At 36.3% G+C, this 25,398-nt stretch overlaps 3 protein-coding genes and 2 long non-coding RNA genes across 5 annotated transcripts; 1 reads left to right on the forward strand and 4 right to left on the reverse strand.

Moving 5' to 3' along the window:
* Positions 1-460: 460 nt before the first annotated feature.
* LOC124451281 lies at positions 461-8,398 on the reverse strand. The gene is made up of 5 exons (XM_047001905.1): positions 7,402-8,398; positions 4,920-5,642; positions 4,111-4,444; positions 2,714-2,772; positions 461-1,467 (listed from the first exon to the last, which is right to left on the reverse strand). The coding sequence occupies exons 1-5, from the start codon at positions 7,483-7,485 to the stop codon at positions 1,153-1,155; spliced, it is 1,515 nt and encodes a 504-aa protein (XP_046857861.1). The 5' UTR covers positions 7,486-8,398; the 3' UTR covers positions 461-1,152.
* A 1,807-nt stretch (positions 8,399-10,205) lies between these two features.
* On the reverse strand, positions 10,206-12,870 carry LOC124450633 (ubiquinone biosynthesis O-methyltransferase-like). Its single transcript, XM_047001258.1, is given in 6 exon segments — positions 10,206-10,478; positions 11,300-11,459; positions 11,696-11,872; positions 11,874-11,930; positions 12,278-12,507; positions 12,760-12,870. Coding segments are annotated over 6 exon segments (828 nt in total). The 5' UTR covers positions 12,848-12,870; the 3' UTR covers positions 10,206-10,362.
* A 424-nt stretch (positions 12,871-13,294) lies between these two features.
* On the forward strand, positions 13,295-18,041 carry LOC124450632. The gene is made up of 3 exons (XM_047001256.1): positions 13,295-13,898; positions 15,284-16,201; positions 17,293-18,041. Exons 1-3 carry the CDS (start codon positions 13,544-13,546, stop codon positions 17,628-17,630), a joined length of 1,611 nt encoding a protein of 536 aa, XP_046857212.1. The 5' UTR covers positions 13,295-13,543; the 3' UTR covers positions 17,631-18,041.
* On the reverse strand, positions 13,975-14,379 carry LOC124450635. Its single transcript, XR_006950147.1, has 2 exons — positions 14,271-14,379; positions 13,975-14,170 (listed from the first exon to the last, which is right to left on the reverse strand). It is a non-coding gene; the product is annotated as an uncharacterized LOC124450635 (long non-coding RNA).
* Positions 17,914-18,741, reverse strand: LOC124450634. The gene is made up of 3 exons (XR_006950146.1): positions 18,609-18,741; positions 18,223-18,415; positions 17,914-18,147 (listed from the first exon to the last, which is right to left on the reverse strand). It is a non-coding gene; the product is annotated as an uncharacterized LOC124450634 (long non-coding RNA).
* Positions 18,742-25,398: the final 6,657 nt, after the last annotated feature.

Raw genomic sequence — 25,398 nt, forward strand, 5'->3', positions numbered from 1 at the left:
TAATCACAATGAAACGCGTGCGCTGATTGGTTTAGAGCTGTGTTTGCATTAACCTGTGCAAAACACATCCGAGCTCAACCAATCAAGTCAATCATAACAATCAATCAGTCAAGAAGAATTTGCAAATCGATCATGAATACATTTTAGAGGAAAAATTAAAATATTTGTCTGTTTCGCATTATTGTTATTTTATAAAAGAAATAAAAGATGTTTTTTAGCACTGGCTTATGCAAACCTCGGAGACGTTTGTGAGAACTCTCAAGCTTGTGCAACCCTCGACCTTCGGTCTCGGGCTTGCACTGATCTGCTTTCGAGTTCTCTCAAAGGTCTCCGGTTTGCAGAAGCCTGTGGAAACACAGCAAACATCTTTTATTACTTCAACAAAATTTTTAAATTATTCAACAGGCACCAAGAGCAAGGAAATTTTAAATGGTTTAAAAATTGACGAAATTAAAAGTTATTTGTTTGACAATAAAGAGATTTCGGAGGATTTTTGTAATGTTTGCTCGAAAAAGAAGAAAAACTGATTGAAAATAATAATTTTTATCGTTACAAAAGCATGCAGTGTCATTGAATTCACAAGTCCCTTGGTCTTCATTCAAAAGGATTGCGTCTTTATCTTATTCCATTTGAGAATGTCACCTCTCCGTTTGGGGGCAAAGCCATTCTTTCTTTTATACATCAAGATGGTTTTCACAATTCAGTAAAGCTGGCGAGGCACCTGATGGGAAGTCTGCCGAAACTCATCGCGTTATTTAATTTATCTTTGTTTTGATTTCTAACAGTTCTTTATGGAACTGACATGTTGTCATTTACCGTGGAAAATACGCTCTTCAAAGCAGTATTTAAGTCTCTGAACAAAACCAAATCTATATTTTACAAAAATGAAACGACATTCTTAAGTATATATCAACATATATAGCTTATGCGTTACAAAATTGACTCCCAACTAGCTATATAGTATCGTAAACACAGTACATACAAAGATCGAGAAAGCTGAAGACATAGCAGTAAATTTGAATTGAATTAGTAAATGCTCCAAATTGAGATCATTTTAGAAATGGGAAATCCCAGGAAAAAACATATCTCGGAGACGCGGGCAAAAACAACCCGCAAACACATTATATCGCTCTTTCCACCCTCACACCTCCTTTATTCATCAACGGAAGGTCTCCAATTCTCGTTCACAGCCTTCTTTAATTTGTGTACATGAAAAGTGCTCATTTGAAAGTGTGATTTTAACATTTCATTGTCCATTTCTCCGAGGATGCTTCCGTCGACCAGTTCTTTTTTAAAGAGTTCGCAGTATTGCGAGAGATTCAAATCTTTTAGAAGATTGCAGACATCGCTCACTGTAAAATCTTCCATTTTTTTAAAAAGTAACTCTGTTCTCCTTTGTTCCTTCGGTATTTCGTATCCATCAGAGTCGACCGTACGATGTTTTGGGGATCTAACGTGAACATCTTCCTAAAATTTGCATGAGTAAAAACACTAAACTCAAATAAAAATAATACCGTGGGCTCTGTCTGACGTGTAGACGACAAAAAAAAAGCAAAACCCTTATACAATTAATGAGTTTCATAGAAAAAGCAAACAAGCAAAATGAAATATTAAGTTATTTAACAGAAGAGAGATCCGTACGGAAAATAGTTTCGAAACGTCTTAAACCCTATTCATTTTTTTGTTTTTATAATGAAGAAATTTGCGTTGTAAATTGGCCGATAAGGCTTGATGTTGAGACTAAAATTGCATTGTTTTCTATCTATTTCACCTCGTCTGGATAGTAAAATTCACTCTCGCTGTGATAACTACCATCTGAATACACTTCGCTTTATCTTGAGCAATTTACATCGCTTTCAAATTAATTTTAAAAATTCAAGTTTCACTTTGTAAACAAATATACATTGCAAAAAATATAACTTTTGGACCACAGTCGAGATGTCGTAAGAAGCTGTTCGCTGCTGCAGCCAATCAGATTGCAAGGGAATTTAAAAATATGACTTCACATGCATTAGAAAAGGTATTTAATATCAACTTTCACTTTCAATACCTATCCTTCGCCTGCCGTGACGCTGGTTAAGCTCTATTCACAATTTACCTAGGAGTTAAGATTCGTAAAGTGACACAGATTATCAAAAGTGCAAACCCAAGTGTCTGCAACATATCAAACTGAGTTTAATTCAGTGGATGAGCAAACAAACTCTCTGCTCTCCAATTCAACTTGTGGACAAAAAAACTTGGTGATAAGCCAGTATGAGCAGCATGCGATGTATGCTCCTTGTTCTAAGTCCAAGCACCCCTTTCTAAGATATTGACCTGGATTACTACGTAATCTCATTGTAACTAGCCTATCGCTTTTATTATGATATTGACCTGAACTACTACGAAATGTCTTTACAACAACGTAGACTATAATAGCGAAATTGAAATTAAAAAAAAAGACGCGTTTCCTAAAAGCTCGAATGTTGCGCACCGTCTTAAATGGCCAGTGATGACACCATTGTATCGTTTCAATGTCACCTTTTGATTTTTAAAAAAAGTCACCATTTCATCATGACTGTTTTTAAACTTTTTGTAATGAGAAACTCGCGAGGAAATACAGAGGTATAGAAAACGCAAGTGAAATGCGTAATAACTGGATCAAATAAAATTTAACACAAGTTGGAAACTTGGAATATACTATAACTAATGAGTACGAATTGAAAATACTTACGTTCGAACGTATTTTGTTTAAATATTCCGACCCTTTAAATATCCGTGTTGGATTTGAGCCTGTGAAATGAAAAAATATCAAAATGTTGACAAAAAGTAGAACGCAGACTTAGGATTGTCGGTTGAAATGAAGCGAGCAATGTGTATAGAAACTAAGCTATGTAGAAAAATCTAGAACGCAGACTTTGGATTGTCGGTTTAAACAAAGCGAGCAATTTGTATAGAAACTGAACTATGTAGAAAAAAACTAGAACACAGACTTTGGATTGTCGGTTTAAATAAAGCAAGCAATGTGTATATTAACTTAACTATGTAGAAAAACTAGAACGCAGACTTAGGATTGTCTGTTTAAATGAACGGAGTTCTACACAATGTTCAGAATTTCTAACCCGGAGGATCAATTTCTACAATTATGTTAAGATACTTAACGCTTTGTTTAGGAAATTTGAAATAAAACGTTATAACATGCAATGAAGAACATCAAGGACAAGAAACAACCAGACACAGGACCAATGGACAAAGTGTAACATACAATGACGAACATCAAGGACAAGAAACAACCAGAAATAGGACCAATGGACAAAGTGTAACATACAATGAGGAACATCAAGGACAGCAAATAACCAGACATAGGACCAATGGACAAAGTGTAACATACAATGAGGAACATCAAGGACAGCAAATAACCAGACATAGGACCAATGGACAAAGTGTAACATACAATGAGGAACATCAAGGACAAGAAACAACTAGACATAGGACCAATGGCCAAAGTGTAACATACAATGAAGAACATCAAGGACAAGAAACAACCAGACATAGGACCAATGGACAAAGTGCAATTCACAAAATAAACTGATCCGACTGCAAGGGCATTTATACAATATTGAAGCTGACGGGAACTTAAAAATACCACTCACTGAAGACAAACAAGCTGTAGAAAAACAAGACTAAACCAGCTACATAGCCGGAACTCGGCAAAATGCCTTACATACAGCACTGAGTACAGACAACGACTTACGTTAATTAGGGGCTTTTCACATGAGCCCGGTAACCGGGATTCAACGAGGCGTAAAATGATTTTGAGTAATTGAAAGGAGTAAAAACTTTACGTGCAAAACTTACAACCCTTTCTTAAGCGTCATAAGTCATTGTAGTCGTAAATTTCAAATCAAGCTAAATTATTTGTTTTCATTTTACAGGTTTCATGAATTTGCAAATTCAAAGCATAGAGAAATTGCTCAAAATATTTTTTGCTGTGAAGTATTTAATCTTTTCCATTTACCAAAATTATTTAACACTTTGTTGAATCCCGTATACCTGGCTCATGTGAACAGCCCCTAAGCTTGTATTAACAATGTTGGTCAATTTATACATGAAGATCAGTGGCAAACATACCTGGAGTCATGGCCTTCGTTATACGCTTCGTCAGCTTCCTTATCAATCCATTGTTATGATTGGTCATTGCCGTGGGAGATGATGGCGGTGTATTTGGGGAAGGAGACTTTATCGAGGAAGGCGTCACGGGGCACGAATGTTCAGATTGTACAGGAAATCCAACCATTTGAAGGTCATCCATGTCAACATAACCATCAGAATCTAAATCTAAGTCAGCGGTTTCTGGATCTAGTTGACTGGTTGAGCTGATGGTGGCTTCAACTTTGGGGTGGCCAAAAACAAGCTTCGCATATGGTACAACGTTTATTACGTTGGCTTTTACATCATCGTAAATCTAAAACGACAATTGAAAACCTTGTGTCTAGAATGAAATCCTGACAGTCTTGATAAAGCAAATTTTTTCAAGCAAAACCAAAACATCACTCCTGATGAAGACACTAGACTTGAGTATATAAGAACTCAAGTTTTAACATCAGATCACTCCTGATGAAGGCACTAGACTGGAGTATATAAGAACTCAAGTTTCAACATCAGATCACTCCTGATGAAGGCACTAGACTGTAGTATACAAGGACTCAAGTTTCAACATCAGATCACTCCTGATGAAGACACTAGACTGAAGTATATAAGAACTCAAGTTTCAAATTCAGATCACTCCTGATGAAGATACTAGACTGGAGTATATAAAGACTGTTCAATTAATACAGAATTTTCAATTACTAAATTTCTTCAATGTTATTCACCACAGAAAGTACTGTGAAAAACATCAAAAGTTCAGGTCAAAAACATACTTCACAATTAGCACAAACCTCTTCCATCTTTTCGAAATCCGCCATAACCATATCCGCGTTTATCGCCCTACTCAAACGATTACACAAGCTCCTATATAGCTCATTCTCCTCAATGGCCTGTATTGGAGCGAACACGGTGACATCCAGAGTGGAAGGAAACGTCAACAATGGAGCGTCTTTCTTATCCCTGGACGTGGCTAATATTGTTTTCTTAGAAATCGCTTCTTGCAAAGTAATCATTCCTCGAACAAGAGGCGACGACGAATGCACTTCGGAGGGTTTGAATTCCACCTGAAATGGTAATCCTACAGTTTCGGGTACTTCTGCCAAAAATAGATCCTTGTGAACCTCAGTGATCATGACATCGGCCAACTGAGATAGGCTCAAAGTCACCTCGCATCCTTGACTATCAAGGCATATCAACTGTTCTGAACTCGACTCGAAAAATAACACATCTAACACCTCGTCCGGTGTGGCGCTCGAACAAAGTACGTCACAAAGGCGAACTTTTATATACTTCTTTGGAAACACCTGGCTCAGAGCTTCAGGCTTGATATTACAATCAAAGGGTTTCTCGTGGTATACATTGACCTTATGAGGAAAATTGAGTGGTATAAGGATGTCATCGCCAGTACTTGTGACGCCACGGTAACATTGCATATCCTTTAGCAAATGTAGATTAAGCTCCTCGCCACTTGATAGAGTCGTTTCGTCATCTTCTCCATAGTAACCGTCCGCTACCTGAGCAGAAAAAAAATTTGGCGGCGGGTAAGGACATTATATTCAATGGTTGAATGAGCAAGACAAACAGCTTAATGGAAAGAGACGCAGCCTGGTATTATTTCGAAAACCATAGAAAGGAAACTTCTTTCAGGCATTTAAAATTAGATGCTTCATTTAATACAAGCAAAACCATCCTCGAATGTCTATATTGTCAACTATACATTTTCTGTAGTGTTAATACATCGTAATTAAGTTAAGTGTACCATTTTATCAGAACAAAACCATCTTCAAATATCTTATTGTAACATAGACAATTGCTGTAGTGTTAATGATATGACGTATCGAAACTTAACCGTTCCATTTTACACGAGTAAAACCAGTATCAAATATGTATATTGTTAACTATAAAATTATTGCAGTGTATTCAAATGAGAAATGTCTCAGACGGAATGCTTGAGTACTCGAAAGACGAATTCATTATATTGCAGAAATGCAATAAATGAAAGGTATTGGTGCCAAGAATAATATACATGTGACTAAAATGATTTTCATTCGACTTCCGATGTATCAACATGCAGTGACTTGCCAAATTAAAGTTTGCGCACAAAATAGACTTAAAATGCCGGTGTAAGTCAACGTCAATGACAAGTTAAACAGGGCATTATTTATTCATCTTGTTCAAATATTTTCTTGAAAGTAAACGAAACATGGTATCATCTTTCTGTTTACGAAAGACCTTTGTGTTCGAGGGCACCTCTGAGATACTTAATATAGTGTGACTTGCATGGTACGCAGTAAAAATTTAACACACTACATGATAAACTAACACTTTAATAGAACGATTAACAGAAACCATGCAAACAAATTACAAATGCCTGAAGTATAGATTACTATCTAAAAACGTGTTTCCGTCGTTATTACGGAAACGCTAAAATAGTTAACGACATGTAGAAATAAAAGCTTCTTAAATTCTTCATGTTTTCATTTATATTTGCAAAAACACTGGAAACAGAAAGACCAAAACGCAACAACCTAAAACTCGTGTGATTCAACATTTTCGTTGCAAGTGTGTTGCATATGAAGCTAAAAAGAATTTTCTAAGACAAAGTTCAATGTTGAGTGAGGGGGAGGGGAATGTTTTCCGCTCGCATGTACACTCGACTTGAGACCCAATTCAAAATAATAATACGGTCTGCATTTTTGTAAAAGTATAATTTGCTTGAGTACAAGGAGGGCAACGTAAGTTTACACAAACAGTGATCACAAGACACGGTCAAATGCTTTTCTTGCGTCAATTCTTTACTTCTGTAAGTTTCTAAGTAGCTCGTAATCTCAAATATACCAATCGAAGGCTAACCATGAAAATGGCCCTTTTCGACGCGAGAATTAAATTAAAATCCATAAACTGACAGATGTTGAAACTTGATATTGTCATCGCGTGGTCTCAATATTTCAGGAAAACTTCCAAAATTTCTAGATCTCGTTTGGCGCATGTTATGAGATTATTATATATGTACACGATGCGAAGCTATTTGTGATTGTTTTTTATTGAGAAATGTGATTACAATGTGGCATTTTATAGACATCATGGCCTCTACGTTCGTCAATAAGAAACGAAAGTTAGCCAGTTAAGACTGTATAATTACAGGAAGAACCGAACAATAAAGCAGAAAATTTAAGCTTGTCTCTATAATGTATTACTCACATGCCTCTGCGACTAATTTTGATTATAGTGTTAAAAACATGTGTATTTCCTACATAAATAACGATATCATACCTGCACAATTTGAGGAAGAGGAAATCTTTCGACGAACGATGACAAAGGCATGTCTAACTCACTCCAAACCAGTTCCACAGTCATGGTTTGCACTTCAATGTTCCTACTTCAACAACAAAATCAGAAGAGCGGCGTTGCAGTTGCATTAACAAAATTCAATAATATTAACTTCCGTCTCGTGGATAAATTGGCTGAACGTGTAACGAGTAAAGTAATTATGCCATACAAGGTTAGAAATGGCACGAGTTTAGTACGCACTTAACACGTTCATCATGGCAACTGCATGACGTAATGATCCCCACTTGTACGCCACAGTTTTCACATATTGGTACATTCACATGTAGCTTGCACAAAAAAGTGTTAAATTATTTGCAATAACATTTGGATTGTAAATGTAATAATGATTTATTGTTGAGCAAAACAACAAGTATAGATACAAAGATGACAAGCGCCAATATCCACATATGACATGTGAGATGTATAATTATTCATGCAATTCTGTAATGCTTATATGCAAATTTGTGCTTTCGCTTGATGTTCATATTTTAAAAGAAAAAATCTCGAATAAAATTTTGCTGGCAGTTCAAAAGTAAAGTCAGATGGACGAAGACCTAAAAATCAGACACGTCGATCGCAAAACCTATCTGTACACAGACATACGATAGAAAGAAGAAAAAAGTTCTTTGTTTGATGGAGTATTAGATTCTGGTTCGAGGTAGCTACCTTAATGCATTTAGTATTAAGAAATTTGTAATTTTTACCTCAGAAATGTGATACTGACAGACAACTCAGAACCCTGATAGAGTATCGTCTGACAAAAACATGCTTAAGTACCATTTTAACCACTCAACATATGATTATATGACACTTTGAAACAAAGACCAATATCACCACCCAGAACGAGCCAAGTTCAAGTTTTAGGTCAATTGTAACCCGCGAAAAAGTTGCCACCTGCAGCATTCACTGACCTATCGTCACTCGCTAGGCATCACGGTCTAATCTCACCAAAAATAGTTTAAGCTTTCCGAAGAAAAAAATTATAAATATTTTTACTAAGAAAAATTAAAATTTGGAACTCAAAAATAAAAAGTTTAAAGTCAAAAAGGAAAAGTATAACGCTAGGTTCAAAAAATATGCGTCAACAAAAAAGCCTGTTACTTGTAAAAACTGCCTTAAATTCGTAGCTTTTCATCTGATGTCGGAAAAGCGTTCCAAAATTTGTTTTGATTCAAAAAAGACTGACTGTAAATTGGCCAACCAATCCTAAATGCAAGTACAACGAACATTACAACATTCGTTGTCATACATTGTAAGACAATGCCGGCGGGGCGGTGTCTTTAATCGATAACATTTCACTTAAGAAATAAAAGATCTTTACTGTGTTTACACAGTCTTAAGCAAACCAAGTAGACCTTTGGGAGAACTCGGGAGCGGATCAGTGCAAGCCCGAGACCTTCGGTATCGGGTTGCACAAGCTCGAGAGTTCTCACAAACGTCTCCGAGGTTTGCATAAGCCAGTGCAAACACAAAAAAAAAGTCTTTTATTTCTTTTATAAAATAACAATAATGCCAAAAAAACCAAACATTTTAATTTTTCCTCTAAAATGTATTCATGATCGATTTGCATATTCTCTTTGACTGATTATTGTTTTGATTGATTTGGTTGGTTGTGCTCAGATGTGTTTTGCACAGGCTAATGCAAACACGGCTCTAGACAAATCAGCGCACGCGTTTCATTGTGTTTATTTTATAATTATTAATGATGAATGAAATACTTGATAGATAATATTACATACTAAGGATAATGGTTCGAGCACGGTAGTATGACTACAGACCTCTCAACCAGCAGGAACAAAAAACCTTGGGATTTTTTTACAAAGAAACATAAAAAAATCTGGAGTTTTGAAAACCACTGGATATTCATGGCAAAAAGACTTAATGAAAGCTGGAAGTATTTTGTTTTTGCGGTCATCGTCGGCTTCGTTTTTACGCCATTCTGCGTTGTGAAATTAACGTCTGCTATCATTTATGGAATTCGGGATTTTAATCTGAGTAACCTCGTTCAGGATCCGAATTTTTGTCTTTTTTAAAAGACTTAACTAAGATGTACGATGGTCATACACTACTTTAGCTCGCCAAAAGTTTAACAATGATTACATTGAGCTGTTTATTCATTCTTCATAAGGAGAATAACATGGTCCACGACGGGGAGACCTTATTGAAAACAGAGAGTCTCCCGGTAAAACAGGGAAACTTGAGAGGTCTGCACTACATGTTTGTAATGTTGATCGTCCACATAACGATATGATATCGTCATGCCGGAAAAAGGCGTTTGTGAGAACTCTCGAGCAGGTCAAAACTCTCGAGCAGGTCGAAACTCTTGCGCAGGTCGAAACTCTCGAGCAGATCAAAACTCTCGAGCAGGTCGAAACTCGCGCAGGTCAAAACTCTCGAGCAGGTCAAAACTCTCGCGCAGGTCGAAACTCTCTCGCAGGTCGAAACTCTCGCGCAGGTCAAAACTCTTGCGCAGGTCGAAACTCTCGAGCAGGTCGAAACTCTCGCGCAGGTCGAAACTCTCGCGCAGGTCGAAACTCTCGAGCAGGTCGAAACTCTCGCGCAGGTCGAAACTCCCGAGCAGGTCGACACTCTCGAGCAGGTGCAAAACCTCGACCTTCAGTCTGGAGCTTGCACTGATCTGCTTTCGAGTTCTCCCTCCTTGGTTTGCATAAGCCTGTGCAAACACAGTAAACACCTTTTATTTCTTAAATTAGAGATAGCAGACGAGAGCAAAGCATGACAAAAGATAAAAAAGACTTTATGTTTAATAAATTGATAGTAAAGAACTTTAAGGCAAGCCATAATGACGGAATGCTGTAGCATGATCTTATATAAACAGTTTACAAAACTAAATAATTTAGTAACATGTTCAACTCACCAATCACTGATGATTAAACATATCTTTCAGGATTCTTTATAAGCAATCAATGCATAATTTATACTTGTGTCTCTGTTTTTAGACCATGTTCTTGTAAAAGGGTTGTAACAAAGTCCTTGCATTGCAGAAACAGTATAACCACCTAGAAGATGACAATTATTTCAATTAATTCATGACTTTTTGTTCTGATTCATTGATGAAACTATTCACATTAGTATGCTGCTAGAAAAAATATAAAAAATTGTGTAAAAAGAAATTAGTTTGACAACAGAGGAAACATCAAGCTGGCACAAAATGTCCTCATTAAAGTACCTGTTGACATCATTAAAGTACCTGTTAACATCATTATTAATCATACAAATTTTTGGAATTTGGAGCATTTGAGGAGAAGTCCAATCCCATGATAATGGTGGGCAAAGTGAAGTGGCCTAAATGAAGTCAGTTGTCATACAAAATACAGCTTGGGAATGAGACAAATGGTATGCTCCCACAAAAACATGATATTTTGTTTTGATAACACGTGAATATTTGTAACACAAGACATTATTTCATGTTTTACTTTATTCTACAGTTCTACTCTATTCTGTTCTTAACATAAAGAGAGACTGTGTAAGAGATGGGGTAAAGATAAGGCAAGACTGGGTATGAGAATGGGTAAATAAATTGAGAGACTGGGTATGAGAATGGTTAAAGATAAGGAGAGACTGGGTATGAGAATGGGTAAAGATAAGGAGAGACTGGGTATGGTATTGGGTAAATATAAGGAGAGACTGGGTATGAAATTGGGTAAAGATAAGGAGAGACTCCGTATGAGTTTAGGTTAAAATAAGGAGGGACTGGTTACAAGATTAGGTGAAGACAAGTAGAGACTGGTCAGAAATTGGGAAAAGACAAAAAGAAAGAGAGTGAACAAGATTGGGTAAAGACAAGAAGAGATCACAACAGTCAAAAACAGACACTCACTTTGTATTACTAAAGATGCAAGTTCATCATCTGCAATAAACTTCTTCCAATCATGAGTTCCAGGTTCTACAATATTGAGGACATACTCTGCACCAAAAATGGCCAGTAAATACGACAGCGGAGTTCTGTTGATTGTTGTTATAATCAAAGCACCACCAAGCTAGTAAAAGACACAAGGCAAATATAGGAGCTGTTTGTAACTTTCTTTCTGTTTTTGTTCAAGTTAATGTCATATAAGCCAGTGGTGTTGCCAGCTTTATAATTGGTAGCTAATTCCACATATGCATGTTTTGCTAAGTTAAGTTCCTTTTTAGGGATTATAATATGCACATGAGTATAACCCCCCCCCCAAATCAAGGACAGTCCCACTGTTGTAAACATGTAGTTTATCATCACCTTGGTCAACTGAGAACACTTCTTGACGAACATCACCTGATCTGCAACATGTTCAATCACTTCTGAAGCCACAACAACATCAAAAGATTGATCAACAAGATCTTCCACACTCGTACACTCATAATTCACATTTTCTTTCACTTCAGGATCATGTTTTGCATGATTTCTAGCAACTTTTTATCACTTCTTCTGATGCATCTATTCCTGTCACCTTGGCACCAAGACGTGCAAGTGGCTGATATAAAAAGAAGTTAATTGAGAACTCTTTAAACCATTTCACCAAGGGATGTATCAAAAGGGGGACAATCTATTTTGTACTAGAATTTTGCAGCCACTAGGTGCATATCACCATGTACATATCTTTTGCAAAAATTTGGTTGCATTTACATCCAGAATGAGAGACATTTTATTTGGAATTATGCTCCATTAAACACAAATCATGATTGCTTTTCTTAATTGTTTGGTATAGTTGTATTTAGCAGGTGATTTGGCACCCCTCCTGCACTTCCAACAAATGCTAAGAAGATTATACCCTCCCCGGATTTTACCAATCTTTACCATCACTCAGTCTTTCTAACATACCTCAGACAGAATTCCACCTCCACAACCAATATCTAAAATTGTTTTGCTTTCTAGTGGTTTTGAGCCCAGGTTTTTTTGTTGAACAACTGCATCACGAATGATAGGCACTCTTACTCTGTTCATTGTATGCAAAGCTTGAAATGGACCGTTGATATCCCAGAATTCCTTGCTAAGCTCGTTGAACATTGTAACTTCATCATCATCGACAGTGCTCTGATGTTTTGTATTTTCTAAGGACGAATGAAAAATACGTTTATAGCGTAAATAAATTCGCAATAGCTTTATTCAAAAATACTGTTACACAAGACTTTGACTTATACGTTTATATCTTCAGTCATAAATACAATCTGTGCCGCCTCTTGGAAAAGTCATTGCAGCTGTGCATCTTTCCTGTCGAGTGGCGGTAGCGCGACTCAATTTCTTGACGAAAGAGCTTGCTTTCAATTAAAACAACTTGAAAATTGACAGTTTTTAAAACCTACCAAAACCATTTGCATGGATAAATTTTGTCAAAGTTAAACGTGGGCATATTTGCCGGAGAAAAACCAGGTTTTTCGATAACATTCTCATCTCTTCATTATGAATTGTTTACAAATGATACTGATTTCCATCCATCTGGAGTACATATGGATTGTAAATGAAATCATGCCTGATAGAGTCGAAGAAACTAGACTGGAGTATTTATTTTAGAGCTCAAGTTTCAATATCAGATCACTCCACATGAAGATATTAAACTGTAGTAAATAAGAACTCAAGGTTTAACATCAGATCACTCCTAATGGAGATACTAGACTGGAGTAAATAAGAACTCGAATTTCAACATCAGATCACTTCTGATGAAGACACTGGAGTTTACAAGTACTTAAGTTTTAACCTTAAATCACTCCTGATGAAAACACAAGACTGTAGTTTGAACTCAAGTTTGAACATCAACTAGGCTGGCGTATATAATAAGGACTCGAGTTTCAACATCAGATCACTCCTGACAAAGCAGTAGACTGGAGTATATAAGGAGTCGAGTTTTAACATTAGATCAAGCATGATAACAGAAAAAGCGAAAAATCAAAGCTTGATTGTCAAAAGATGTTTAATTTGTGCCATCATGATCAAAACTATTGTTTGAATATAAAAATGCATACGAAAGTGCTTTTCATTGTAATCGATACCCTGGTTGGAAGCTCACGAAACCGGAACCGCATGCATCTGAGAACTTTCACATCTTTACAGTCTCAAGGCGAACGTCGATTTAAGGAAGAAAGTTAACTCATGGATAGCCTGAAGAATTTGAAACAACTTCACTTGAATAAACTGGAATGGAGTCCGAAATCCTTTAAGATTTCTGATTTCCTACAAAAGTTCACGTTGCCACAAGTCGTAAAGGTGATCGAAGGTTTCTACGGAGAGAATGAGGAAACTAGTCTGGGAGCAGACCAAATATTATCTTTACACTGCATGAAGTCCACAGATAAATTGCTGGGAAAGGATTATCGTGGGAAAGAGATCAATATTCCCTTACACTGTCAAAACAAGGTGGAAGTCAGACCATCGAACATGAAAGATGTTTACGATAATGTCGAAGAACTGTGCACAGCTTTTCCTCGTTTTGTTCGCATCTCGCAGGGTACAGTATTCTCATAACTATCAAATAATTCCCGAGATTTTTCACTAGAGAGGCAATTTCCATTAAACGTAGTGTATTGTCTAGCAATGTAAGGTATTTTATATTCGATCGCTCTTAAAAGACAATATCCTTGGTATTTGTATGTACATTATGTGTTGAGATATTTACTTACAGCACTTAGAAGTGCATTGCGCTATATTCAACTTTTTCTAAAGTCAATTTTAAATTTCAAATTCTGGAATAGTTACTGCTCGGTTCGTGAATCGAAAACGCTAAAATGAAAGAATAAAATAAATACGGCTCAATTTCCGTTATAACTTATAAGTTAATAATTTTCGCCAGAGTGCTGGCACGCAAACTATGTAAACATACCACAGTCTTTAAAAAGACTCTTTAAAATCGCCGGAACTACGCTTGAACTTACACCATAGTCTCCATACGTAGATATTACAACAATTTAATAGAACAATTCAATATCTTCCGTCATCGCCGAATTCCAACCAGATTAATTTAACATTGCACCAATCGCAGAATCTGAAATCAGTTTTCGCAATCCCTAATTCGCATAAACCCACAAATGTACATAATGAGCACCTGCAATTGCATTATGTTAAGCCATAAAATATACTGCACCCTTATCATTGTTCGAATAACTTCTGAAAGCAAGATGTCAGTTATGTTTTGAGTATCAAGGTGGAATCATTGGGGGGCGAGGGCAGGTCGGATGTGTGGAAGTGGGGTGGGTTGGAAAGAAGCTCATCTCCAAAATATACTAGCTTTTTAAAGTTTCTTTTTATCAATTTTTGCAATTGGAGTGTTTAGATCGTGTAGAGGGATTTTAAACATATCGGCAGTACATTTTATGATTCCAAAATTTAGACTTCGTCCATTTTGTGAAGCGGTGATTACTTGCTTGAACGTGACTTATAAAAAACTAGGGCGATGGCTCAGATCTGACGCCATATCGGGAACAAGCTTCGAGCAAACACTGTATTTCACACTTAATTAATTTCCATAAAACCATAGCTGTTTTGTCGCATAGCACAAGCGTGTGCCCTCTTGTGTCGCGGATGTTTAAAAACATTCAATTTAAACAAAATACAACAGACGAGTTCCCGATGTAACGTCAAAAATAACATTATGATAACCATCTTTTTTATAGTGACGGTTAAACAATGAAAATGGTCAATTTTTCAACTTTGAATGCAAAAAAATCGAGGAAAATCATACTTAGCTACTAACTATAAAATATTTTGCAAAAATTTTCCAAGTTCCTGAACTATATAGATGACACAAATGCAAAACATGATATCGGGCACTTTAAGAATTTCAGTTGAGAATTTTATATAATTCATATATTCTTAAAATTTTTCATACTATCGCAGGTTATTACAACATGTCAACGGATGAAGAAGTTCTCAATGTTGGCGACAAGTTGGAGCTGAAACGTATTGATAAGAGCAAGAAAGGCCAGGAGAGATTGATATGCGTAAACCAAAATGGACAAGTCGTTGAGCTACCGAAAGACTGCGTTGCCGGCTTTCAACCCCTTCTTGATGGCAAGGAATACTTCCTGGCAGAAATCGTGAAAAAGTTAGAGATGCCATTCTACATACAGTTTATAGATCCGCCGACTATGGAGAAACGAAACGCTTCATCAAATGCCAACTTTTTCAACTCAAACCTCGGTGCTATTTACATTGAAAGTTCCTTCGCGGAGAATCTTATCATTGCTTCCACCATTAGCCAAGATGGCGAAAGGACAGTTGTGACATTTCCAAGGCAGCTTGACATAAGACTGTCCGTTTGTGAAGGAATGTTGCAAAACAGTGTTGCGTACGCCGAGTTGTGTCAAATGATGGATAATGGAATGGATCTAAAGAGCCTGGCACTAATCGATGCCATGAGTGCTTTTCAACCAAGGAATTCCGTCAGGGAATTCTTATACAAGGATTTGGTTGATATACCATCCTATCCTCAAACCCATGGAATTCATTCAAGCTCAGAGGTCACTAATAACCTCTACGATGAGGTAGTACAATCTTCAACAAAAATAGCACCGGTCGACCAAGCGAGTCAGGTTGCAGTGACAGATAACGCGAAAACCTCAGCGAATGACGAACATAAAGAAACAACAGAAAAATGCACCAAACAAGTTGACGAAATTCCACCAAAACCGGAAATAGTTAATGCTACTAAAAAATTCCCTCCTGAGAAATCCAGCCCACCCGTCGCAACTAAAAAATCCCTAACGGACAATTCTACAACTCCTGCCGTAACTGAGAAAGATACGAGTTTTGAAGGTAAAAAATTTTCATTGCCAGGTTTTGTATTGTCAGCAAATAATGTGTGTGTAAATAGCACAATGAATGGTATCGTAATAATACGGGTACCATCTGGCGGAGCTTATCCACCTTGTGGTTGCCATGTGGGTGACTGGGTGGGCGTCTGTTTGACACCCATCACTTTTCGAAAAATTGTCATTAAAGATGCTTTGTCAGTGGTAACCAAAAAACGCCCCACCCCCTTTAAATCTGAATACAAACGGTAAGCATTTTAATTCCAAGACCATCACGATCTATCAACTACCATTGCGAACCGTCAACGCAACAATAGGGAGCTTTAGCAAAGACTACGAGTAAGACTACGAGTACGATTTACGTCATTCTGGCGCGAAAACATTGTTGCGACAACAACAACACGTAGCCGTCATCAATCTGAGTACGATGTTTTGTAAAAAATTCGTAGTCGCGACTACGATGTCTTTTTAAGCAAAGAAAGTAGCTATATTTCTTCATTCTGTAAGAAATTAGTTTTACAGCACTATTTTCGAGCATCCAGTCTTTAATTTAGAACCTTTTTTGAGCGCAGATGTACTTTAAAAAGGAAAATATGACCTGCAAAACTTTCATGTATTTTGTACGCAAAGTGAAAGGTAAAAAAAATAAAATAGTACAAATATATCGTACATAAAACTTAAAATAGTGAAGATTTTTCAGTGTAAAGAGTCCTATATTCTTGCAAAATCAGTATTACCGATTTGTTGATATCATTATTGACAAATAGAGCCGTAGCTGCTTCGCAAACATCTGTGTTTTACACAACAAAAAGGCTCGTTCTGTTGTTTATACAACTAAAACTAAATTTTGACGAAGCGACAACGACAACAAACCTCCTCGTGCCATTCTCTTTCACGGTCAAACTTCGTACTCGCTGTCGTAGTCGTACTCTGAATCCAAATCCACAAAGCCTTATATATAAATTAACACATCCATCCAAGGATTGTTGCAATATAATGTCATATATAGAAATATCATGTTGCAATTTATAGTTTGTAATAGTCAACCTTTGAAACCTATTAACACTAACACTACTAAAAAGTACATTTTTTCAGATTCTCCAAAGCCTAAAAGAGATCCAGATCCAAAAGACAATCAGGGCAGTGCTAAATCTCAAAATGAAAGTGTAGCCTTGCCAACAACCGATGATCCTAAGGAAGATGAAAAGACTTCAAAACGCTCGAATGTGTCTGCGTACACAGTAAAACAAGTGAGTGAAATTTTGAAAGAGCTTGGAATGGATAGGTACATCGTTAAATTTCAATCAGAGATGATTGATGGTGAAATGCTGCTGTGCTTGGATGACGATATACTCATGGCAGATTTTGGTATGAATAAACTACACTGTATGAAATTAAAGAAGTATCTTGATGGTTGGACACCAAAAGTTTAATCTCCGGAATGGAAATTTGAATTAAGCTAAGCAGAGCATAGTTAGATAGTTGTTTACATTGAGCTTGTGTTAAGATTGCACTTCTTAATGATAGGTTAACTTACGGAGCCGCTTCTGAGCCTGATTTAAGATTAAAAGTAATTTATTATGAGTATAGATCAAATGTCTGATTCTGAGGTCGATTCGGATCGATTCAAGTTAGGTAATCGCATTTATGCTTGATTTAAGATTAAAGTACTTCGCAGAGAACTTCAAAAAAGGCATTTGGAAATAGTCAACGATATGTTTTATAATGGATTCTGTAATTTTAACAACCGAACAAACTTGCACGTGAACTCTTTTTGTAAACAATTTTAGACAATGAATTAATTCTAACACTGGAAATAAAAATAATTTAAGTCAGTGTTCAAACATTGGAGTAGTATTCACTCACCAAACACGAACAAATTTTAGTGCAATCCATATGCTTTCAAATGCCATAAACCAAACTTTGTCGTAAACTTATTTGCGTCTTTACCTGGAGAGAAAATCGAGATATTCATCTACTACAACTTTTTTTTAATAAATTCGACTGCCGACAGAAAATGCGTACCTTTGGGCTATGGTTCAGTTCTAACTCGCGGAGAAAAATGAAATTCTTGGCGTATTATAGTATTCACACATCGCTGTAAAAGGGTAGTAAGTATGCCATCTTATAGTATGAATCTTGTGCTACTCTCCTCAGCCCTTCCTTCTCACACCATGCAGTGAAGCGCGGGAATCTTCAAACATTTCAGACAGTTTACCTTCGTAGTGTAAAACATAATTATCCGAAATAGGCCTCTTGAAAAGGCAAATTTTACATTTCAGAATACATGTCATTGTCTGTGCTGTGACTGTGTATCATAACGATATATAGAGATAGAAAGACTAAAGAGGCAGGATGATTGATTGACTGTATGATTGATATGCAGTAACAATTTGATGCAAACAACTTACGGAACGTCCCAAAGACTCAAATTATCTTGAAGCGCCGGATTGCAGAAACAATCATTACTATTGTCTTTGATTTACATGGCACGCAGTTGATGTATGACGCCTTAACGCTCGGAAATCACGATTTTTAAAAATCCAATTATTGACAACAATCTACGAAAGAAATTTACGCATAAAACACCACGATACGTTTGGTTTTGTAAGAAAGGTGCGGCTTCCATCTTTTCCCATACGACAGTTGATTACGTCATAACAAGCTTATTCTTCTTAAGTGTTAACAGTGCATTTCATGAGAACGGATTAAAAGCTATTTTAACGTGTGAAACATCCTACACAGAACGTCAAAAATATGGCATCGTGCACAAAGATTTAAATCGGCATCACATGCGACAATCACATTGACGTGATTTTTCCCGCCAACAGACATGTGCCAAGAAATATGGGCGTTTTGCGATCAAGTCTGGAAAGACTAAATCCGATTAAATATCATAACTATTGTCATAATCAAACCGTTTCATTATTTCCTGTCAATTTTGTTTCCTCACAATTGATTCTAACTCATTCAAAGATCTTCTACATTGTTATATTTACATAAAGTATTTGAAATCGTACGAAGTTTCCCTTGAGGTTTGCCTTTGATAACGGTAATCGAAACGTCTGACGATTTTATATATTTTATGTAACTAACATCTTTGAATAAATCGATATAAATTATCTTCTTGAATAACAACTAGTCATGAAAGAAACACATCGACTATAAAATATGTACAAACAGTTTCGTTGTCGTCTCTGCGTCAACCAAACAATTGATGTAGTTACTTATAACCGACCGTAAGAAGGATATTTATATGAAAATAAAATCGAAATCATTGACATTTTAATAAGATGAAGTACATATTCATAATTCAACAGTTTTAGAGTAACATAAAATTGAGTCGTTTACACAAAGATGACCCTCTTATGTAAAATGGAAGTTTTTTAAAAAGTGCAATGATGCTAGAAATACTTGGAAAATAACCAGATATTTTAGGAACATGAACAGGAAATGTTTTTAAACATAAACTTGGATTCGTGGGATATCTGCTGAAGTTTGCTTTTTTTCCATTTCAAATAACAAAAATAGTGACCTGTCAATGAACAGGAATGTCAATTATGTTGTAAAATACATTTTATTAAAGCAAATGACAAAAATAGTTATGACAATATAAATTTAAGATTTTACGATTGTTGTAATTGAAATATGAAACTAATCGTCTTAACTATGAATAAGTTGGGAAAACTCTTTTTTTCTTCACAATACTTACAAGTTGTATGATGTTGAATAGGAAAGTATCCAAGGTCACCGTTTACTAATTGTGTCAAGCACGTACAAGGTAATAAATTACAGGTTGTGTTTACTTTACGCAAGCTTTGCCTCACTCTGAAGAAGACATATGACTCCAATTATTTTATCGCGGATACGTGCCATTTTACCCGCCCACACGGGTAAATATTTACTTCAACTTCCGCTTCATGTTTACATCAATTTGCATAAATTGCGGCGGTGAAGCGCGTGGCTGTTAGACGAATTTAGTCGATGCACAAGGCATACATCTACGTGAAGCGACAAGATGCCAAGAAACAATGGCCACATTCGATTGACGGGAGAGGAATGCGACGAAAAAGATAAAATTATAGCGGGCAAGAGTTTTCGAGTGCGCTACTTAGGTTCGAGAGATATATATCTCAAGATAGCAATGGTAAAGGTTGTACAGACGAAGCGACTCGAGAAATATATCACCGGTACAGCACAAAAAACAGCTACAAAAGCCTAGCGAAACGAGAGCTCTTTATCAGCGCAAACTGCGTATCATTGTACGCACCAACAGAGAACGTTGTAATATACCGATACAAAACCATCAACGTCACATTCTGCAACACAAGCTACGAAAACCGAAACGCTTTTGCGTTTGTTGTTCGAGAACCGCAGAACGGCGCAATTCGAGTACACGTTGTACATTGTGAGAATCCTGCGCAGGCAAATGCCATTTGCGAGGCGATGCACGAAGCCTTTAAAGTGCGTTCAGCATTGTACAACGCGAAGCGCGTCGATCGTGCTGGATGGGAGAACGATCTCCATCAAAAGGATCTTCACCAAAAGTTCACACATAGTGAGGAGAGCGGCGACGAAAATGAAACCGATGGCGAGCATCGCCTACATCAAGAAACGAATGTAAATGGTGTTGACAATGTCAAGAAATACGATTCGATGAGCAATTTTGGTGAGTTCGCGTGCGCTGTTTTGTTACCGTGCGAAACTAATGTCGGTGACAACACCAAAATAAATAAAGTTGACAAATCACGCTATAACGAAACGGACAATTTAATCGAATATTCCGGACAGAAGTCGTTCCCTTTAAACGGAAAGGGTTTCTCATTTGCGAAGATGTTGCTGTCAAAAAATGGCAGAAACCGAAGTCAAAGTTTACCGATATCCCCTCCAACAATAAACAATGATTGCGAAGAGGGCTTCGATACATTTGAGGAAGAAGACGATTTTAGTCAGCTTGCACGCGAACGGTCTTCATCTATGAAACTGCTCACAGCAGAATAGCTGTGCAGATGTATTTTATCGATGCAAAACATTTATTGCTTAAATTAGAGATTAATTCATATTGCCACTTATCACAAAAGCGCTGCTACGAAAGAACCCAAAGGCATTTTATACGTGTGCTGGGATGGGCCGGTTGCAACATGACCGCCCAATCAGCATAAACGAAATAGTTAGTGCAAAAATTATGTGCCTTCTTCTCGTTTCTGGCATTGTCTCTAGGAAAAACGAAGCTGTCGAAAATAGTATCCTTAACATTGCGTAAGAAAGACAATAAGTCGAAGAGAGGTTGAAATATAATCTTATGAATAAATATAGTCATAACATGTTTGGACACAAAAATCATGAGTTTCGCAAAAGGACAAGCTTGCTATTGTTAAATAAAGCACAACAGGCTATGATGTGACAAATCGTTTGCACTGAGCTAACTATGAGATCATGGTTAATATGTTTGTGACATTGTATTCGGGTTTTTCAAATCTTGTTTTTGTATCACTGAAAGATATTTATGTTAATTAATTACCCTATTGTACTAGAAACTATTTGCTGTGAATTCTCTTTAACACCGACGTCCTCGAGGTTAAATACTTGTTCACGTTAGTAATGTTGAATTGGATTGTACATATCTTTAAGAGAAAGTTCATGCCATTGATAATTAATATACACTATAAATGGTAGAAAAATTTGCAGTAAATTTGAGGACTTTTCATTTGTTTCCTATTTAAAGAAATTATGTTATGTTAAGTCTAACAATAAAGGAATTGAAAGTATTTTCATGCTCATCGTAATCTGGATGTAAATCTTCAAAATCGAAGAGGATTTTCAGCTTATTTTAAAATATTGAATAGAAAGATATTTATATCTGAAAATCGAGGACTTTTGTCGTCTTTCTATTTCGTAGACTTAACTTGGAAAACATTCGTTTCTTTAATAAATTATTATGAAAAAATCACGCTTATTTTACCAAGAGTTCTCGAATGTTTTATGCAGTCGTTTAATTTTTTGATTCTCTTTGCCGGAAATAAAGAGTTCTTTCAATAAATATTTGTTATAACACTTTCATTCTTTGTAAATTCTCAGTAGTTTCTTCCAAAGCAAATATGTTTATCCCCACTTATAACTGAAATGAAAGAGATGCAATACAGGATTACAGATTACAAATACAGTAAATAGTAATATTATTTATAGGCGGGAAAATGCCTTAATTATAAAGTCAAGCCTTTCAATGTTGATTATGGAAGATTAACCAATATAGTCTTGTTGAATCATCTTGTAAACTTCTTTGAGAAGGATAATTGTAAAACGCTTTTAAAAACATTGTTTGACGTGTGTCTTGTTTACGGAAACATATCAAATTTCTCTAAAATTGGGCGTAAAACGAGCTACGTTGTCATTCTTTCAAAATTCCTTCGAATGGAAATTAGAACATTCTAATTGTACAAAACATTTACAATAATTGTTACACCTTGTTAAAAGTCAAAACAACAAATTTAAAACGTTTCCCATGATTTTTTATTACCAAAATTCACGCACACTTAATAGGCACATGACCCATCACCAAGTATGGCAACATGAAGAGCATGTCAACATCATATTGAAATAATAAACCGAAAATACAGTTTTAATTAACTTCTTTGCGACCCTCGCATAACTTTATCCCTGTTGAGATATGCTCTCATATTCTTGCTGTAATTAGTAAATAATTAAGTCAAGTGTAACTAACTAAATGATTATTTTAAGAGATACTTATGTGCAATAATCACAATATTTTTTATAGTTCCTACGTACTATCTTGTATAAATAGAAGTAGTTTAACCATTGTAAGATAGATCGTAGACCATAGACATTGAAGTTGAACATTAAATGTGATCGTAATAGTTATCTGTAATATCTCTGTTTGTTGGTGTAAGTCAATATAAACTAAAGAAGGTAGATGGCTACATCACAAAACCCATCAATCCCCACTGTGTGGAAGCTAATGAATAAAGAAAACAATCGCGAATCTTTTGAAAAGCAACAATTCACTTGAGCCGGAGCTTGCATCCTATGACGTCAAGATAGAACCAAAAGCGCTTTAGCGGAAAGTTAATAGGATTAAACACGCACTTTAATAAAACACTATCAAATTATGTATTAGAAAACCGAACACTTATCATGTATGTTTATAAGATACGCATATGTAGATGATCTATGTATGAATGAATGGATCTTGTAGTTATAGGCTTGCATAAATCAAAACCATTATTCTTTACATGCAAATCAATCACATTAAAGGCGTTAATCATGTAAACATTACGACTTCTGGTTCAGGATTATGATTTCGCTAATAGAGAAGGAAATATATTCGAAAAAAATTTTCACAAACCAGAAACCGGTCTTGACGCAGTGTAAAAACTTCGCTTTCAACAATGTTACGAAATATGATTTTTTTGCAAATAATTTCCCCTGCGTGCAAATTAACGGCGTACGTAATGTAATAATCGGTTTCCCTGTATGAAATGCTTGGTACTTCGCTAAGAACAATAAAGAGGATTTTATTGTTGAATGATGAATTCAATTAAACCCATATGGTGCTATTTGTAATGTTTTCACAGGCGATTTTTTGCATAGGTTTGATAAGCAATCACCCACGAAAACATGGATGAATTTTGTTTACATTTAACACGTAATGAAACAAAAGCATATGACTAAAAATCGAGAGAGCGATGCCATCCATTTCATGCATCATCGCTTTGAAATATAATCTAACGTCAATACGAGTTAAAGTCAACAGATGAACTGGGGTTACGCTGCGTGATATACGATTTCTGGATGGCTTGCTGTTGTGATATGTCACAATAGGAAATGTTTTGAATACACAAAGTAGGGAGAGACCGAGGGAATTACACAAAAGTATAGAAACAAACAGTAGTCCCTCTCTATTGAAATTTTTTGTGTAGCGCATGTCTTACTACGCATGTGATTAGCATAGTGGCAGCCAGTAAATTGCTATTTTTGACCAATGGGAGCGCTAAGATGGCTAGCCCCAGCGAGTAATCTAATTAAATATACTGCAGCAAGTTGCACAATGGAGTGAGACTACTGTTTGTTTCTGTACTGTGGTTACATCAGTTACTGCTTGGTAAAATATTGACTCGTATTGACTTTCATTCTCGCACTAGAGTTTCTTCAATTCCGCGTCGAGATATACTTTATGTTTCTTTCTTTTCGTGTGTACGAAGGTTTCATCAAGTTTTATCGTCTCATTATTTGCCCTTCATTTGTCTTTGTTTCACATTTTATAATTTGTGTTTACATAAATCCCTCCTACCTAGACAGGTTTCATCAAGTCCTGGTAGAACCTCCTACTTAGGAAGGTTTCATCAAGTCCTGATAGAACCTCCTAATTAGGAAGGTTTCATTAAGTGCTGGTAGAACCTCTTACTTAGGAAGGTTTCATCAAGTCCTGGTAGAACCTCCTACGTAGGAAGGTTTCATCAAGTCCTGGTAGAACCTCCTATTTAGGAAGGTTTCATCAAGTCCTGGTAGATCCTCCTACTTAGGAAGGTTTCATGAAGTCCTGGTAGAACCTCTTACTTAGGAAGGTTTCATCAAGTCCTGGTAGAACCTCCTACGTAGGAAGGTTTCATCAAGTCTTGGTAGAACCTCCTATTTAGGAAGGTTTCATCAAGTCCTGGTAGATCCTCCTACTTAGGAAGGTTTCATGAAGTCCTGGTAGAACCTCTTACTTAGGCAGGTTTCATCAAGTCCTGGTAGAACATCCTACGTAGGCAGGTTTCATCAAGTCCTGATGGAAGCTCCTACTTAGGAAGGTTTCATCAAGTACTGGTAGAACCTCCTACTTAGGAAGGTTTCATCAAGTCCTGGTAGAACCTCCTACTTAGGAAGGTTTCATCAAGTCCTGGTAGAGCCTCCTACTTAGGAAGGTTTCATCAAGTCCTGGTAGAACCTCCTACTTAGGAAGGTTTCATCAAGTCCTGGTAGAACACACTTGAAGTACAGATTAAGGAATATATTTTCATCTTATTATTTGCTTATTTGGTGTTCTTATTTTAAAAAAATAACATCATAATTTGAAAACAGTCATTCCAATTTCTTTGATGCACTAAAGATGTCCAATTTTATCTCTAACGGGCTGTTTAGATGATCCTGGCTTACCGGGATTCAGTGAGGCGTAAAATGTTTCAAGGCATTAAAAGGAGA

The sequence above is a fragment of the Xenia sp. Carnegie-2017 genome, unplaced genomic scaffold (assembly GCF_021976095.1).
Source record: "Xenia sp. Carnegie-2017 unplaced genomic scaffold, XeniaSp_v1 HiC_scaffold_24, whole genome shotgun sequence".
Lineage (NCBI taxonomy): Eukaryota > Metazoa > Cnidaria > Anthozoa > Malacalcyonacea > Xeniidae > Xenia > Xenia sp. Carnegie-2017.

Bases quoted from the DNA above. Each gene is read 5' to 3' on its own strand.
- LOC124450632 (XM_047001256.1), top strand. From the start codon at position 13,544: ATGGATAGCCTGAAGAATTTGAAACAACTTCACTTGAATAAACTGGAA. The intron at 13,899-15,283 runs GTACAGTATTCT...ATACTATCGCAG, and splicing joins TTTTGTTCGCATCTCGCAGG to GTTATTACAACATGTCAACG. The intron at 16,202-17,292 runs GTAAAAAATTTT...ACATTTTTTCAG, and splicing joins GAAAGATACGAGTTTTGAAG to ATTCTCCAAAGCCTAAAAGA.
- LOC124451281 (XM_047001905.1), bottom strand. From the start codon at position 7,485: ATGACTGTGGAACTGGTTTGGAGTGAGTTAGACATGCCTTTGTCATCG. The intron at 5,643-7,401 runs GTATGATATCGT...TTTTCTGCTCAG, and splicing joins CTCTTCCTCAAATTGTGCAG to GTAGCGGACGGTTACTATGG. The intron at 1,468-2,713 runs GTAAGTATTTTC...TGCAAATTTTAG, and splicing joins TAAACAAAATACGTTCGAAC to GAAGATGTTCACGTTAGATC.